At 41.7% G+C, this 13,705-nt stretch overlaps 1 protein-coding gene across 7 annotated transcripts in view; it reads right to left on the bottom strand.

Moving 5' to 3' along the window:
- Positions 1–12,257, bottom strand: part of KIF2A (kinesin family member 2A) — a 59,185-nt gene extending 46,928 nt beyond the window's left edge. For 5 of the 7 annotated variants that reach the window (XM_045571106.1, XM_045571109.1, XM_036409070.2 and 2 more), the window contains exon 1: positions 12,104–12,257. In XM_045571106.1, the coding sequence (XP_045427062.1) occupies positions 12,104–12,167 (64 nt within the window). In that variant the 5' untranslated portion in view covers positions 12,168–12,257. The remainder of the gene's footprint in view (positions 1–12,103) is intronic. The other 2 variants (XM_036409072.2, XM_036409073.2) reach the window with 1 other exon arrangement.
- Between the last annotated feature and the right edge of the window lie 1,448 nt (positions 12,258–13,705).

Below are 13,705 nucleotides of genomic sequence, written 5' to 3'. Positions count from 1 at the left end.
AGGAGAGATCAAATTTGGTATGAGAGCCAGGAAAGACCCTTCTGAACAAGAGCAGAAATAATACTGAAGCTGAGAACTAGGTGCAAAAATTTAGTCAGGGAGAGTGGGCAAGAAGAAAGTTTTAAGTGAAGGGCACAATTTGTGTGAAAGCTCTTAAGTGGAAAAGTCACACACACACACACACACACACACACACACACACACACACACGGCCAGTGAGGTCTAGTTGGGCGGCTCGGTTGGAGCAGTGTCCTGTGCACCAAAAGGTTGCAGGTTCAGTTCCCTGGATATGGAAGTCTCTCCCCTCCTCCTCTCTCTTACTCTAAAAACTAATAAACGTATCCTTAGGCGAGAATTAAAACAAAAACAAAAGGCCAGCAAAGCCTGGGAACAAGAAGGTTAAGTGTGTGAGGGAGACAGTAAAGGCAAGAACCTGATCATAAAAAGCACTGAAAGGTCATGTTAGGCATTATCTGTTCCACCCTGGCTGGTGTGGCATTGTCCTGTGCACAGAAAGGTTGCCAGTTAGATCCTGGATCAGGGTACATGGTCAGGGCACATCTCAGGTTGCAGGCTTGATCCCATACAGGAGGCAGCCAATCGATGTTTCTCCCCCCACCCCTTCCTTTCTCTAAAAATCAATTTTAAAAAAAGTATCTGTTTTATGTCCTCCAAAAACTTAATACATTGATGATCTTCCCTTGTTCTTTAAGTCTCTTCTCATTCCTCTGGCTTTTTCTCTTCAACCACGAATATGCTGATTTGATTTCTTTCCATTAATCAAAGAACAAATTTTTGGGTGGCATAGCTTTGTACCTTCCACTTCCTCTATAAAAATGAAAACTCCATATATGGACACAAATTTTTGGTCTGTTTTTCTGTTTGTTTGATTTTTTCCCCCACTGCTGTATCCTCAATACCTAGTGCATTGCCTAAAGTACTCCAACATATTGGTTGAATAAACACATAAACAATACACAAATACTCTTATTCATTCACCCTTCTAATAAACGCCAGTGTTTTAAATAATTTCCTAGAATTAAGGAAATATAGAATAGTTAAAGAACAGAGAATTAACTGGCTTTAAGAGATTAAGTTAATCAATTCTGGCCTCAATAACAAAGCAATCTATTTTAAGTAAATTAACCAACTACAAAATGATAGAAATATAAGAAAATAATCATTAGCATAATGTAATTGTGTTCAGAGTTTGAAAAATCCCAATCTGTTAGTGAGGCTGTTCAAATTTATTAAATTAAAACTTATGATGTTTATTTTTCAAAAATTTTAAATTAAAGGAAATCTTTTTCTTCTCAATAAGATATAACACACGCCATCTTGTTTTTCTATATTGGTTATCAAAACCAAGACTTAAAAGGTTTTCATTAGCCCAACCAGTGTGGTTCAGTGTGGTTAAGTGCCAACCTATGAATCAGGAGGTCACAGTTCATTTCCTGGTGAGGGCATATGCCCCGGTTTCGGGCTGGATCCCCAGTCAGGGCTGTGAAGGAGATAGCAAATCAATAATTCTCTCTCATCGTTAATGTTTCTCTCTCTCTCTCTCTCTCTCTCTCTCTCTCTCTCTCTCTCTCTCTCTCTCTCAAAATTTGAGGTATGTGACATCCAAGGTATTACACACAGTACATGTATGCAGCCACATTGGGCCAAAGAGAATCATTTAGTTCACTAGAGAGAGAGACTACTGTGTGAGAAGTACCTCAGGGTTAGGACAAGCCCTGAAGAATACCAACATTTAGAGAATGGAGAAAGAAGCACCTACTTTTGTTTACTTTTAGTTAAGAAATGGCTCTTCATGAAACCCAAAAAAGCATGTAAAGTTAAGGGCAACACATGACTCTTAAATAAAACCACACCCAACCCTAGCTGGTTTGGCTCAGTGAATAGAATGTTGGCCTGAGGACCGAAGGGTCCCAGGTTCGATTCCAGTCAAGGGCATGTACCTCAGTGGCAGGCTGCCGGCCATGGATGGGGCATGTGGTAGGCAACCAATCGATGTGTGTCTCTCACATCCATGTTTCTTTCTGTCTCTCCCTCTCCCTTTCACTCTCTTAAAATCAATAGAAAAAAATATCCTTGGGTGAATAAAAAGAAAAAAAACTACACACAAAGACCATACAAAGAAAACACACACACACACACACACACACACACACACACACACACACAAGAGTTTTTGCAAAAATAAAGATTACTCAGTCTAGAGAGGCCCAAATTGATCAATTATACCAGAGGACCTCCTAGCAAGTTGCTATAATCTGTTATATTTTCCTGACAATATAGCTACTCATCTAATAAACATTCTTTCACTTGAGAGCATAAGTACTTCTCTAAACTTTTTTAAAAAATATTTTATTGATGTTTTACAGAGAGGAAGGGAGAGGGATAGAGAGAACCATCGATGAGGGAGAAACACTAACCAGCTGCTTACTGCACACCCCTTACTGGGGATGTGCCCACAACCAAGGTACATGCCCTTGACTGGAATTGAACACCTGGGACCCTTGAGTCTGCAGAACAACGCTCTATCCACTGAGCCAAACCGGTTTTGGCAGTACTTGTCTAAGCTTTTAAAAAGCTTGTAAGCAAGGAGGGCCTAAACTTAGGCAATGGCAGAGAGCCTGGAAAAGACAGAATTTCTTTTCAAAATAAATCATAAAGCCACAGAGCACTTTCATTGAGTGAAACAGATTTTTTATATTCTGTTGCAACTGATATAGTAGCCTGTTCTACAAAAAAATTCCTACATTTATTCCTTTAAAGGCATGAGATAAAGGGACACATAATGGTCATGCAGCAAATGCCCAAAAGCAATCTATACCACAGAAAGAAAAATGAAAGCATTATTTAATGTACTGACTTCCAATGTCTGGAACATCCACAGTATACAAAGAATCCTAAAGAAAATTGAGTTTTGAGGCAGACAATCTATGCTGTAATGTATTTTCTATTTTATGGGTGACCTTGAACACATCAATTTTATCATTGTAAAAATATAAGCAAGTTCTGTCCAATAGCAGTATTTCATCAGTGAGTTAATTCTAAGACTTTCAAATTAGGGCCTCTAATTTATTCTCATTTCCTAAAAATCATCACTATATCCATTTCTCTGCAATAGTCCATAGTAAACTATAGGTTAAAATTTAAACTTAAAAAAAAATGGAATGCTGTTTGTACTCCCAACATGATTAAGACTTCATATGCATATCTTCCTGCAGGAATTACCTATAGTTTAACTAAAACAAGATAAACTCTTGTTCAGATGAATTCAACCCTGGATGATTTCAAGGATGAAGCTTCTAAACAAATTGCTTGGACATTTGTCTAGGCAACTAAACTATAAACTCAAATGTCCATGAACCAAAGTAAAGAAATAGAATGAATACAGCTCATTTATAATAATTTTATCAACAAACCCTACATTTCTGCTATTAACCAGTAGAATAAACATAACAAAAGTGAAGAAATGTGTCTTAATTGAAACTCTTCATGGTTAATCTCATTCTTAAAGTATTACAAAGTCTTGTTATTAACTGGTCCATTATTTCAAGTGTAGCTCTGACTTCTAACAACCTAAAGTTTGGGATACATGTACAACATTTATCTACCATTACAGCATCATACAGAATAATTTCACTACCCTAAAAATCCACTGTGCTGTCTACTATCCCTCACCCCTTCTGAAATCCTAAAATGCAAATAGCACTTAAGAGATTCTAAACACTGAAATGGCGTTCAAAAATGACTTGAGGATGAAAACAGAAGACAAAAGCCAGGGCAGAAAAAACACAGGTAAAAAAATAAGAGCAAAGGAAAGTTAAATGAGAACAATTGCATTTCAAGAATCAAAACATGCCATCCCTTAAAGTGCTGAAGCCAGATCCTTTAAATATGTACTCTGTTTTTCCTTTCCAAGAATTCGGAGAGGGTCTTGGCTAATACACTATAACTGAGGAGTCTTCTTAAGCAGACAAAGCAGGTAGCTATAGTTTAAGTAAATGCCAAATCTATGTGTAAACATTTACTGGTAGTGACTCATACCTTAAACTCATTACTTTTAAGATATTAGTGGCAAAAACTATAAGCAGCTTGAGTTAGATGCTCTTTGATATTACATTGTACACAGGATCTACAGCCCTCTATGCTGTATTCATGAATAGGATTAGCTTGATTAAACAGAACTGTAGAGACTTTATAACCTACACTCAGACTCTCCAAATGTTAAATCCATTCCTTTTAACACATCTGTCCTTTATTCAGCATAAGTGATATATCACCATATAAAATAAATTCTTTTAGCAGTGTTCTGTATCTCTCCAGTTCCTTAAGTGTTACTTACTCTCCTAGACTGATGCAATCTTATCCTTGCTAGCTCTCATTTTCAATACTACTCTCCCTCTAATCTCTAAGCACTAGCTAACTCCTATTACTGCTTTTAGGAGATTAAGTGCTACAGTAGTTTCCAAGTGTCCTAGAAATTAATTCCAAGATGCCTTACACCTTACCTTTGTTTCCAAGTCTTTAATAAGGTGCCCTAGATTACCCTCCTTCCTTATTTTCCTCATCTATCACCTATCTGCCTATTTTAAATGCCCTTTAGTTAACAAGCCCCCATTTCCAGCTCAGTGACCTCCCAACACGTGCCACAAGCATGGAACACCTCCTTTCCCCACAAGGAATCTACAGGTCATCTTCCTCCGACCATTTAAACTTCACTCTCCAATAAGTCTTGTCACATCACTGTTAGGAGTTCCTGCTTTTTCTAAAATAATGCATCAGAGCCATGGATGCACACTGGAATCACTAGTATATGAGGTGTTTTAAAATAAAATACTGACCTCCAGGCTCCATTTCAGACCAATTAAAACAATCTCTAGACAAGGAATTCAGGTATTGGTGGTGACAGGTAGGGAGTTGCTTATGTTGTTGTTTTTTTTCCCCAAAGTCCCACAGGTAATTCTGAATGAGCAGCTTTACTAACTCTATCCAGACTAGAAACAGAACTTCCATAACTACATTTATCAATATGTTTTCTAAATATACCCATATCCCACACCCCTATAATACATTTACCACATAGCCTTGACTAATGCATATAATTTAAATACCTGAAATGGGCCTTCATAAGACTTAAACACTAAGTATATAGAGTAGTTATATACTTTAGCATAGAAGGTTCTTCTTTTGTAAAATGGGGACGATACCACCTATCTTACAGGGTTCTCATTTTTTTGTGTAGAAAAATCAAACAAGATACTGCATATTATACATTTAGCAAAGCACTGGCTTATCAGGGCACAAATGTTATAGCCCTTCAGGGATTAAGAGTAACATTTGGATTCACTTTTTAAGAAAGAAACAAAATTCAATTGGTAGTATGGAAGATACAAGTGATCTGGATGAGTTTGAGTAAACAGCTTCTGGTCAAGTGTTAAAATCAGCCTGGACAGTATGGCCTCAGAGGTTAGAGTGTTGGCCTGCGCAACGAAGAGTTGAGGGTTCAATTCCTAGTCAGGGGTGTGCAGAAAGCAACCAATCAATGTGTCTCTCTCACATCCATGTTCTTCTCTCTCCCTCCCTCCTCACCCTCTTCTTCTCTCTTTCAATGGAAAAGATTTCCTCGGGTGAGGATCAACAAAAACAAAAGTTGCCTAAACCGGTTTGGCTCAATGGATAGAGTGTCGGCTTGGGGACTGAAAGGTCCTGGGTTCGATTCCGGTCAAGGGCATGTACCTTGGTTGTGGGCACATCCCCAGTAGGGGGTGTGCAAGAGGCAGCTGATCGATGATTCTCTCATCGATGTTTCTAACTCTCTATCTCTCTCGCTTCCTCTCTGTACAAAATCAATAAAATATATATATTTTTAAAAGTTATAATAAAAAGGATCATTGTTTGACCCATGTAGACACTCAGAAAGTATGTCCCCATCATCATCCTGTCTTTCCTCTAAAAATTTTTATATAAGTGAAATCTGGTTAAAATTCATGCCACAATCAATAAAAACCTTGAGAAGTCTTTGAACGTAACTAAATGAGAGCCCAGAGAGGTGTCTGATTCTTATGGTCCCCTGGCCACCCTATGTGGAGAAGGTTGTTTCCAAATTACACAGAAACACCAGCAGCCGGCTGAATCTATTTTCATGCTCTGCTTCCTTGGTCTCTGTGTTTGCAAGACCCTAACCCAGTATTATCTAGGAAGAAACCTGCTGGCAGTGGCTGGTCTGCCAGAAACTTAGAACTGAATAAACCTTTTCCTTTACCATAGCTATCAAAATAAAGATTAAACGTTATAAAGTTAAAATTCAAATGGGTATCAGAATAGAAAATAGGCTGGTAATGACAAATAAGGCCAATTTCAATTGACTGACAGGGGCTACCAGGACTAGTGGTAATTATATTAACCAGTTAACTGCCACGATATTCTGAATTTAATTAAAAAAGGTCCACTGTGTGCACCTACAGACACTATGACATACAAATGGTTAAAAATTCTGAGGCTGAATGAGGGTTCATCTGGAAAGCACTCCATGAGAAATATGGGATACTGGTCATGGGTAGAGGAGATAAAAAGCATGTATGGCATATATTTGCTATCCAGAAGACTCATAACTTCGGTACTAAAGAGCCTAACCTAAAAAGGAAAGTAATAATGATGTACATAGAGAACGGCAGTATGAATCAATCAATCAATCATTTATTCAGTTGCTTTTGAGGAAAGAAATTGTGTGTGCCTAATTCTTTTTTTGTATCTCCAACACCTGCCAGAATACCTAGTTATATAATAGGCTGTTAATAAAAGTTCATTTAATTAAATGTGCAGTAAGAAAACAGAAATATGAGATCCTATCATTTTGTGATATGGTACAATCATTTAAGGTCTATTCACCAAAATAGACCCAAGTAAATGCCCATTTGACTGCAAACTTAATTGTAGAGGGTAGTGAGAAAAGTAAGTAGTACCAAAAATGAAAAAGCCCCAAGTGAAGACTAGCCTTTAAAGCAAGACTTTTAAAAGGGACACTTCTGTCCTCATTTTACTCTCAGGAGATAGTAACAAAACTTAAGGTTTATCAACAATGAAATGATATTACATTTTGTTTAGTTTAAATCTTCACTACACAAATCCCAATGACCATAAACTAGAACTTATATAGCTTTCAATATTAAATACATGGCACAGCATGCACTCTGTGTAATCCAGCACTTAAATGTTTAATATGCCGAGATTCTAATATCTATTTTCACTCAGGCACCATAATAACATTAGTATTACCTTTATCAAAAGAGTTGGTATGTGATGGAAGGGCAACCTAAACTATACTTGCTCCACAACTGGACCAGAAAAGTGAAAATTAGTTTTATTCAGGGCTTAAAAATTGTATCTATTAAGATCATAACTATATCATCAAACACTTTCAAAGATTATTTTAGGTTATAGGACAGAAGTGTTAAAACCAGAGAGAGAGCTGAATAAAAAAATTAAGCTCTGCAAAAGATTCATGTAATTTTAATGATATACTTGTGACTAGAAAGAATAGATCCAGATGATCTCTCAAAGAGTACTGGATTTTCCACACTCACGCCTTGTGGAAAAGTATTACAACCTGGCCGAACAAACATGGGTTTAACTGGTTCTTTGCTACTTTTTCCCAGTTTTAAAATTATGACACATAAAAGAAGTTGACACATAGCCAACCTTTCACTAGAATTCCAAAATTTTTGTCATGAGAATAAAGTGACTGAGTAATGAATACAGATTCCTAGCTTTCTGTGGCAATTCTGGAAGCAGGTAATGGCTGATGATTGAAAAGAGCTTTAAAGGCTGAATACTTTGCTGAATCTCAATTCTTATAGTCAGAATTTAGTTTGATCTCACCAATTTGGCAAATTTTAAGCAATGTTATCTATTGTAGGTTTTCTGAGCCTCTGGTGGTAGTAGGAAAAAAGAATTTTACTACAGGATCTTTTGTATCTCAAAAAACAAAACAAAGGCCCTAACTAGGTGGCTTAGTTGACTGGAGAGTCATTCTGTACAGCTAAAAGGTAGTGGGTTCGGTTCCCAGTCCAGGCTGTGAGTTCCTGGTGTGAACAAGAGGCAAGTGATCAATGTTTCTCTCACACTGATCTCTCTCTCTCTCTTTCTCTCTCTCTCTCTCTCTCTCTCTCTCTCTCTCTCTCTCTCTCTCATCAATAGAGCATATACTCAAGGTGAGGATTTAAAAAAAATAAAAACAAACAATAGTGTATAACTTCATATTATCAACAGTAAACATTTGCTAACACTTAAAGAGAGAGCTAGGAGTGAATGTAGTTATTAGTCTTTGGTCCAGGCTATGCCCTTTATTAATCAAGTCATTTTGGCAAATAATTCAACCTTAGATGAGCTTGTATAATGATGAATCTACTAGCTTCCTACCCTGCTTATCTCATACTGTTTCGGTGAGGATCCAATTAGATATCCTGTTTGAAAAACTATGAAGGCCTACCAAATACATATATGGAACCACCATGTAAAAGGAAATTATTAATCCATAAATTCCCCCATTCCACTCACTCCATCAACATCAATAACATAACTGTCCCTAAACAACTATATTGCCACACAATAGTTAAGACTGTAGTTTAGTTTTTAGTCACTGAATTCTAAAAAGGAATTGAATCAGAAAGATAATAGGATGCCATATATAAGAAAAGAAATTATGCATGAGTGTCCATTTGCAGAAACCAGTCTTATTTCATACTATATTATCTCCTTTAGCTGGGAGCAATCTCAGAAGTCCAAATCTAACCTCCATCACATCTAACCTTAAAATACCAGAAGTAGATTTGCCTTATCAGATCACTCAATTTCATCCAACTCTGGGGATTCAGAACTAAAAGGCCTGTATGGGATGTTGGGGGCTAGAGTAGGGAAGTGTCAATACAGGATGAGCATACATGGAGGATTTCATTTCCTGGTATGAGTTCATCTGAATTAAAATAATGTTGAATGCCCAGCTCGATCCCAAGTATGGGGTGCGCAGGAGGCAGCCGATCAGTGACTCTCATCATTGGTATTTCTCTTTCTCTCCCTCTGCATTCCTCCCTGAAGTCAATAAAAAATATATTGAAAAAATATTTGAAAACCAAAAAGCCAATAATGAATGATTTACTAAAAAACTACATGCAAGGAACTCTGCTAGGTACATGGGGGGTACACAAATGAATTCAGGGAACTTAAGAATCAATTAGTTATTTTAATCCTGTAAGACACTGTTTGAAATGAGTGTGGGTAGCCTGCCATCTTTCTATTGCATTCTCTACTCTACCCCTTCTCTAGTGCAGTTTGAAACAATATTAAGATAAATAAACCAAAATATTAATACTTAAGGAAATATGCTGTCTCATGAATGATACAAAATGACTTAGGAATTCAAAGACTAACTGAACATCTGGTTTTAGTAACTAGTTTTGAGCAAGATCTTGAAAGATAGGAATAAATCCATTTAGTTTACCTGTTTGCCCTCGGAATATGTTTTATTAATAAAGAGCATCACAGATGGGAAAAGCATACTCTAAAACAAGGACAAAGATCTCCAGTAAGCATCAAGTCACCAGGTAATAGCAGCCCCTCTTCACTAGTGATTTCCATTGTCTCATGCAATCACACAATGGCAACAGTGCTCATCCAACTACAAAGTTTGATACAATAACCACTAGTGCTTTTGCCAAAATACAGATCTGCTATTTAAGTGAGAGGAAACAAAACATTTTCTTTAAAGTGAAAAAGGCAAAGCTTAAGGGGGAGTCTCCAACACATCAATATCCACTGTCAAACACTGCCATCCAAATAATCATTCTCTTCAAGTTCTCTATTTCACTTTTACCTTCCATCAAATACCATCATGTATCTATGAGGTGCACAAAGATGTGCATGACTATGGGTTAGGATAATACACACTGTAATGACTTCCATTATTTCTCATGGGCAAACTGTTTTGAAATCTGACTTTAGGTTACTAGCACTTGCCTAGGAACACAAAGCTCTTACATGCATGAGTTTCCAGTGAAGGTAGAAGATGAAGGCTGAAAGGGTATCACAAGCCTCTATCTTAGAACCCTAAGGGAGCCAAAATTGTTTCAAGTCCCATATGTTTAAGTAAAATGACATTAGTCCAGATGATACACATACACACACACACACATACACACACACCTTCTAAATGTCATGATCCTGTTTGCTGTTTTTAAATAGATTTTAAACAAACACCTATAATCATAGTTAAAGACTTACACTTTTTATTTAACTCCAAATTTTTATTTTATTTTAAATATATTTTTATTGATTTCATAGAGGAAGGGAGGATAGAGAGAGATACATCAACGATGAGAGAGAATCACTGATTGGTTGCCTGGGGCACACCCCCAACTGGGGATGAAGCCTGCAACCAGGCCATGTGCCCTTGACTGACGGGAACCTAATCTGGACCCTTCAGACAGCAGGCGAAGGCTCTATCCACTGAGCCAAACCAGCTAGGGCCACTCCAAAATTTTAAATAATATGCCAATCTTAACTTTCACTAGTATACAGTGAACTCACGTTCACCTAAGAGATGACTGTATCAGCACCGTTTAAGGAAAGTAATTTGAAGATAGTAATACAAAGAAACCCCAACCCAACTAAAGGAAACATCTCTTTCTCACTACTGTCACTGGTAACTCCTAAAGCTCTAAGTGGTATAATTTATCTTTTCACATATAGGATAATGATGCTCCCAGTCGTTAATACAAATTACCTCAAATATAACCGAGGGGGAAAAAATCATTAATTGTATAGATCTTCCAATATGTCACAAATGTTAGGTTTAAAAAAAAAATCAATCTAGTTCCTCATAACTTGGTCAAACTTGGTAGAAACCAAGAAGATGGGGAAGTGACAGCAACATTATTACTGACAAGGCGAGTGACTAATAAGCCGTAAATTACAGGTATGGGTGTAAGACTAATGTACACCGCACACCTCCAATTCTTTCTATGCGTTTCCTCCCGGACAACATAAATTATCCCCAAGCCTGGCTGGCGTCTCACTCCACCCCTCAGGCTAGTGACAGAAAACATTGTTCCAAGAGGAGCCTATACAGAAAGACACAAGAACCTAAGGCCTTGATTTTTCTCTCATTAGGTATGTATCTGCACCTGGCCTTACACTTTGCTCTGTTACCTTCTCCTAAGCGGGTGAAAACATCCACATCCAGTCTCCCACCCCTACCCTGTCACCAGTCCTTGCAGGGACTAGGCTCCTCTCCTCTCCTTCCCTTCCCTTCCGATCGAGTACCATTGCCTTTGAGAAGCTAATGGAACACTTCTCTCCCCTGCTCCCCACCCTTATGCATGGCCGAGCACGGCACTCTGCATCCTCCCGAGGAATAAGGGACCAGCAGAACAGGAGGCATGTTGGAGAAACGAAAAGCCGAGGAACCCTGACAACCACACAGCGGTTCACACCAAAGGGCTCGGCCTCCTCCTACCTCCGCCTCGGCCCCGGCCCCGGCCCAGCAGGGTCCTCGAAATGCCGGAGTCACCGGTCCGTCTCCACGCTCTCCCCAGCCCCCAAGCCTCGGAGATGAGGCCGGAAAATGAGAAGAACCCGAGGGTGAAACGCGAGGGTGGGTCATCCCTCACCGAGACCGCAGCAGCCCGTCCCCACCCTCCGCCCCCGCCCCGGCCTGGAGTCCCCGGGGAGGATGGATGGAGATCGCGGGGGAAGCGAGGGGCCCGGGCCCGGGGACCCTGCACCGCGCCCCCAACCACTCGGACCGCGACACCCGGGCCTTCCGCGCCGGCCTCCCCCGGCCCAGCCCCCGGCACTGCGGCGGCTCCGGCGGCGAACCCCGGGCCGACCTCGCCAACACACACACACACACACACACACACACACACACACACACACACGCCGCACACAAAAGCGCCGCGGCCGCCGCCTTCCCGCCCCCACAGCCCCGCGGAGCCATCAATGCGGCGGCCGGCGCCCGCGTCCCTCGGAGGCACATCCGACCGCCCGGGTCGGAGCCCAGCCGGCCGGCAGGGGCAGCGGCGGCGCAGCTCACCATCGCTCCGCTTGATCTCCACGTAGATGCCGATCTGGATCTTGCCGAAGTTGGCCGTTGCCATCACCTCATCTGGAGCAGCAGCGGCCGCGGGCCGGGGGAGGGGGACGGGAGGGCGGAAAAGGCGGGGAGGGGGCGGGGTGGGGGCGGGAGGGGGAGCGGTTGCCCGCGGCCGCGCCGGCCCAGGCGACAGCGTGAACGCGAGCGGGGGGCCGCGAGGCGCAGCGGCGGGCGGAGGCCCCGGTCCTGCGGGCCGGCGGGAGACGCGCGCGCCGGGACGTCGGGGTGAAGCCGGGGCAGGGGCGTCGGGAGGCGCGGGGAGGAGTGGGAGGGCCCGCGCCGCCCGCCTTAAGCCGACGCAGGGGGGGCGGGGCGGGGCACCGCGCGCCTGCGCAGAGCGCGCCTCCGCGCCGCTTCCTCCTCCGCGGGCCTTTCCCGGCGGCCCCGGGGCGGCCCCGCCCAGCTCGGCGGCGGGCGGCGCTGGCGGGCGGCGGGCTCGGCCGGGCCCCCACCGGGGAGTGGAGCGCGCGCGGCCCGGCCCCCAGCGAGCGGGCGTGGAGTTTGATTTTAGCGCGCGCGCCAGTGCCTTCCTCTGTGGCTCCCGGGAATGGGCGTTTTTGCGGGACTGGATTCAGGGCCCTGTGGTTTCAGGGCGAAGGGATGCGAAATCAGGGGTCGACCAATGGACAGCACAAGCTCCGTGTTTCGTCCAAAGGTCACCTCTGTGGGCCCTTAGAGGTGGCCAGCCCGCGTAGCTGAGCCAAGGTTTGCCACCCAGTTATGGACGAAGGGGAGAAGCACCTTTGGGGTGTCACCCACCCTAAACCGGAATGATGGTCCGCTTCTTCAGGGCCTGGCTTGACTCCTGGACACTCAAAAGGGAAATCTTATGGCAACTGTTCCATTTATGATGATGCATCTATGGCTGGTGTCCTGCCTCTGCTGTAGGGTGTAAGACTATGTGCCTTGGCCCACAAAGCCAATAGCTATGACTCAAGGACAAAGGGCAGACACGTAAGGGTGACATTGAGGTATGTGCCTTTGCTTCAGGGTCACTGGACTAGTTTGACCACATCAGCAAGACTGTCCTCCGCTGGAAGGCCTTGTGGACAGGGACCATGGAAACTGTTTTCAACACTGTGTGAAAACCAACAGACGTGTGGCTTTTGTTCCCAGTGTTGGGACTTGATAGGTGGAAACACACTTTTGGGGCCCTACTTTCCCTGGTCATTGTTAATAGCTCTGTAATAATAACTACAAATAAACAGTTTTAAAAATATGTACCTGGAAACTGGATCTATATGTGTGTTAAGTGCACACAACCTAGAGTTTTCAGCCTAATAGAAGTAATCAAGTCAAGTAGACTTAAAAAAAATAGTTGAAAGACTAATGCTCCATCTGTAATTTAACCATTGAAGGCATACTTGTCAAAGGAACATTTCTTCATTCCAAAGTAGGAATAACTTTTGTGGGGGGGAAATATAAACACTGGGAAGACAACAAATAAGAACTTCTTTTACATTCCAGAAATGACATTTCTGTAAATCTAAGTTCAGGATCTCTTTCAAAATAAGATTTGACCAAACCAAGTTTTTATTTTTT

This window comes from Pipistrellus kuhlii, unplaced genomic scaffold (genome assembly GCF_014108245.1).
Source record: "Pipistrellus kuhlii isolate mPipKuh1 unplaced genomic scaffold, mPipKuh1.p scaffold_m20_p_4, whole genome shotgun sequence".
Taxonomy (NCBI): domain Eukaryota; kingdom Metazoa; phylum Chordata; class Mammalia; order Chiroptera; family Vespertilionidae; genus Pipistrellus; species Pipistrellus kuhlii.
This window is presented reverse-complemented; position numbering and strand designations above follow the sequence as displayed.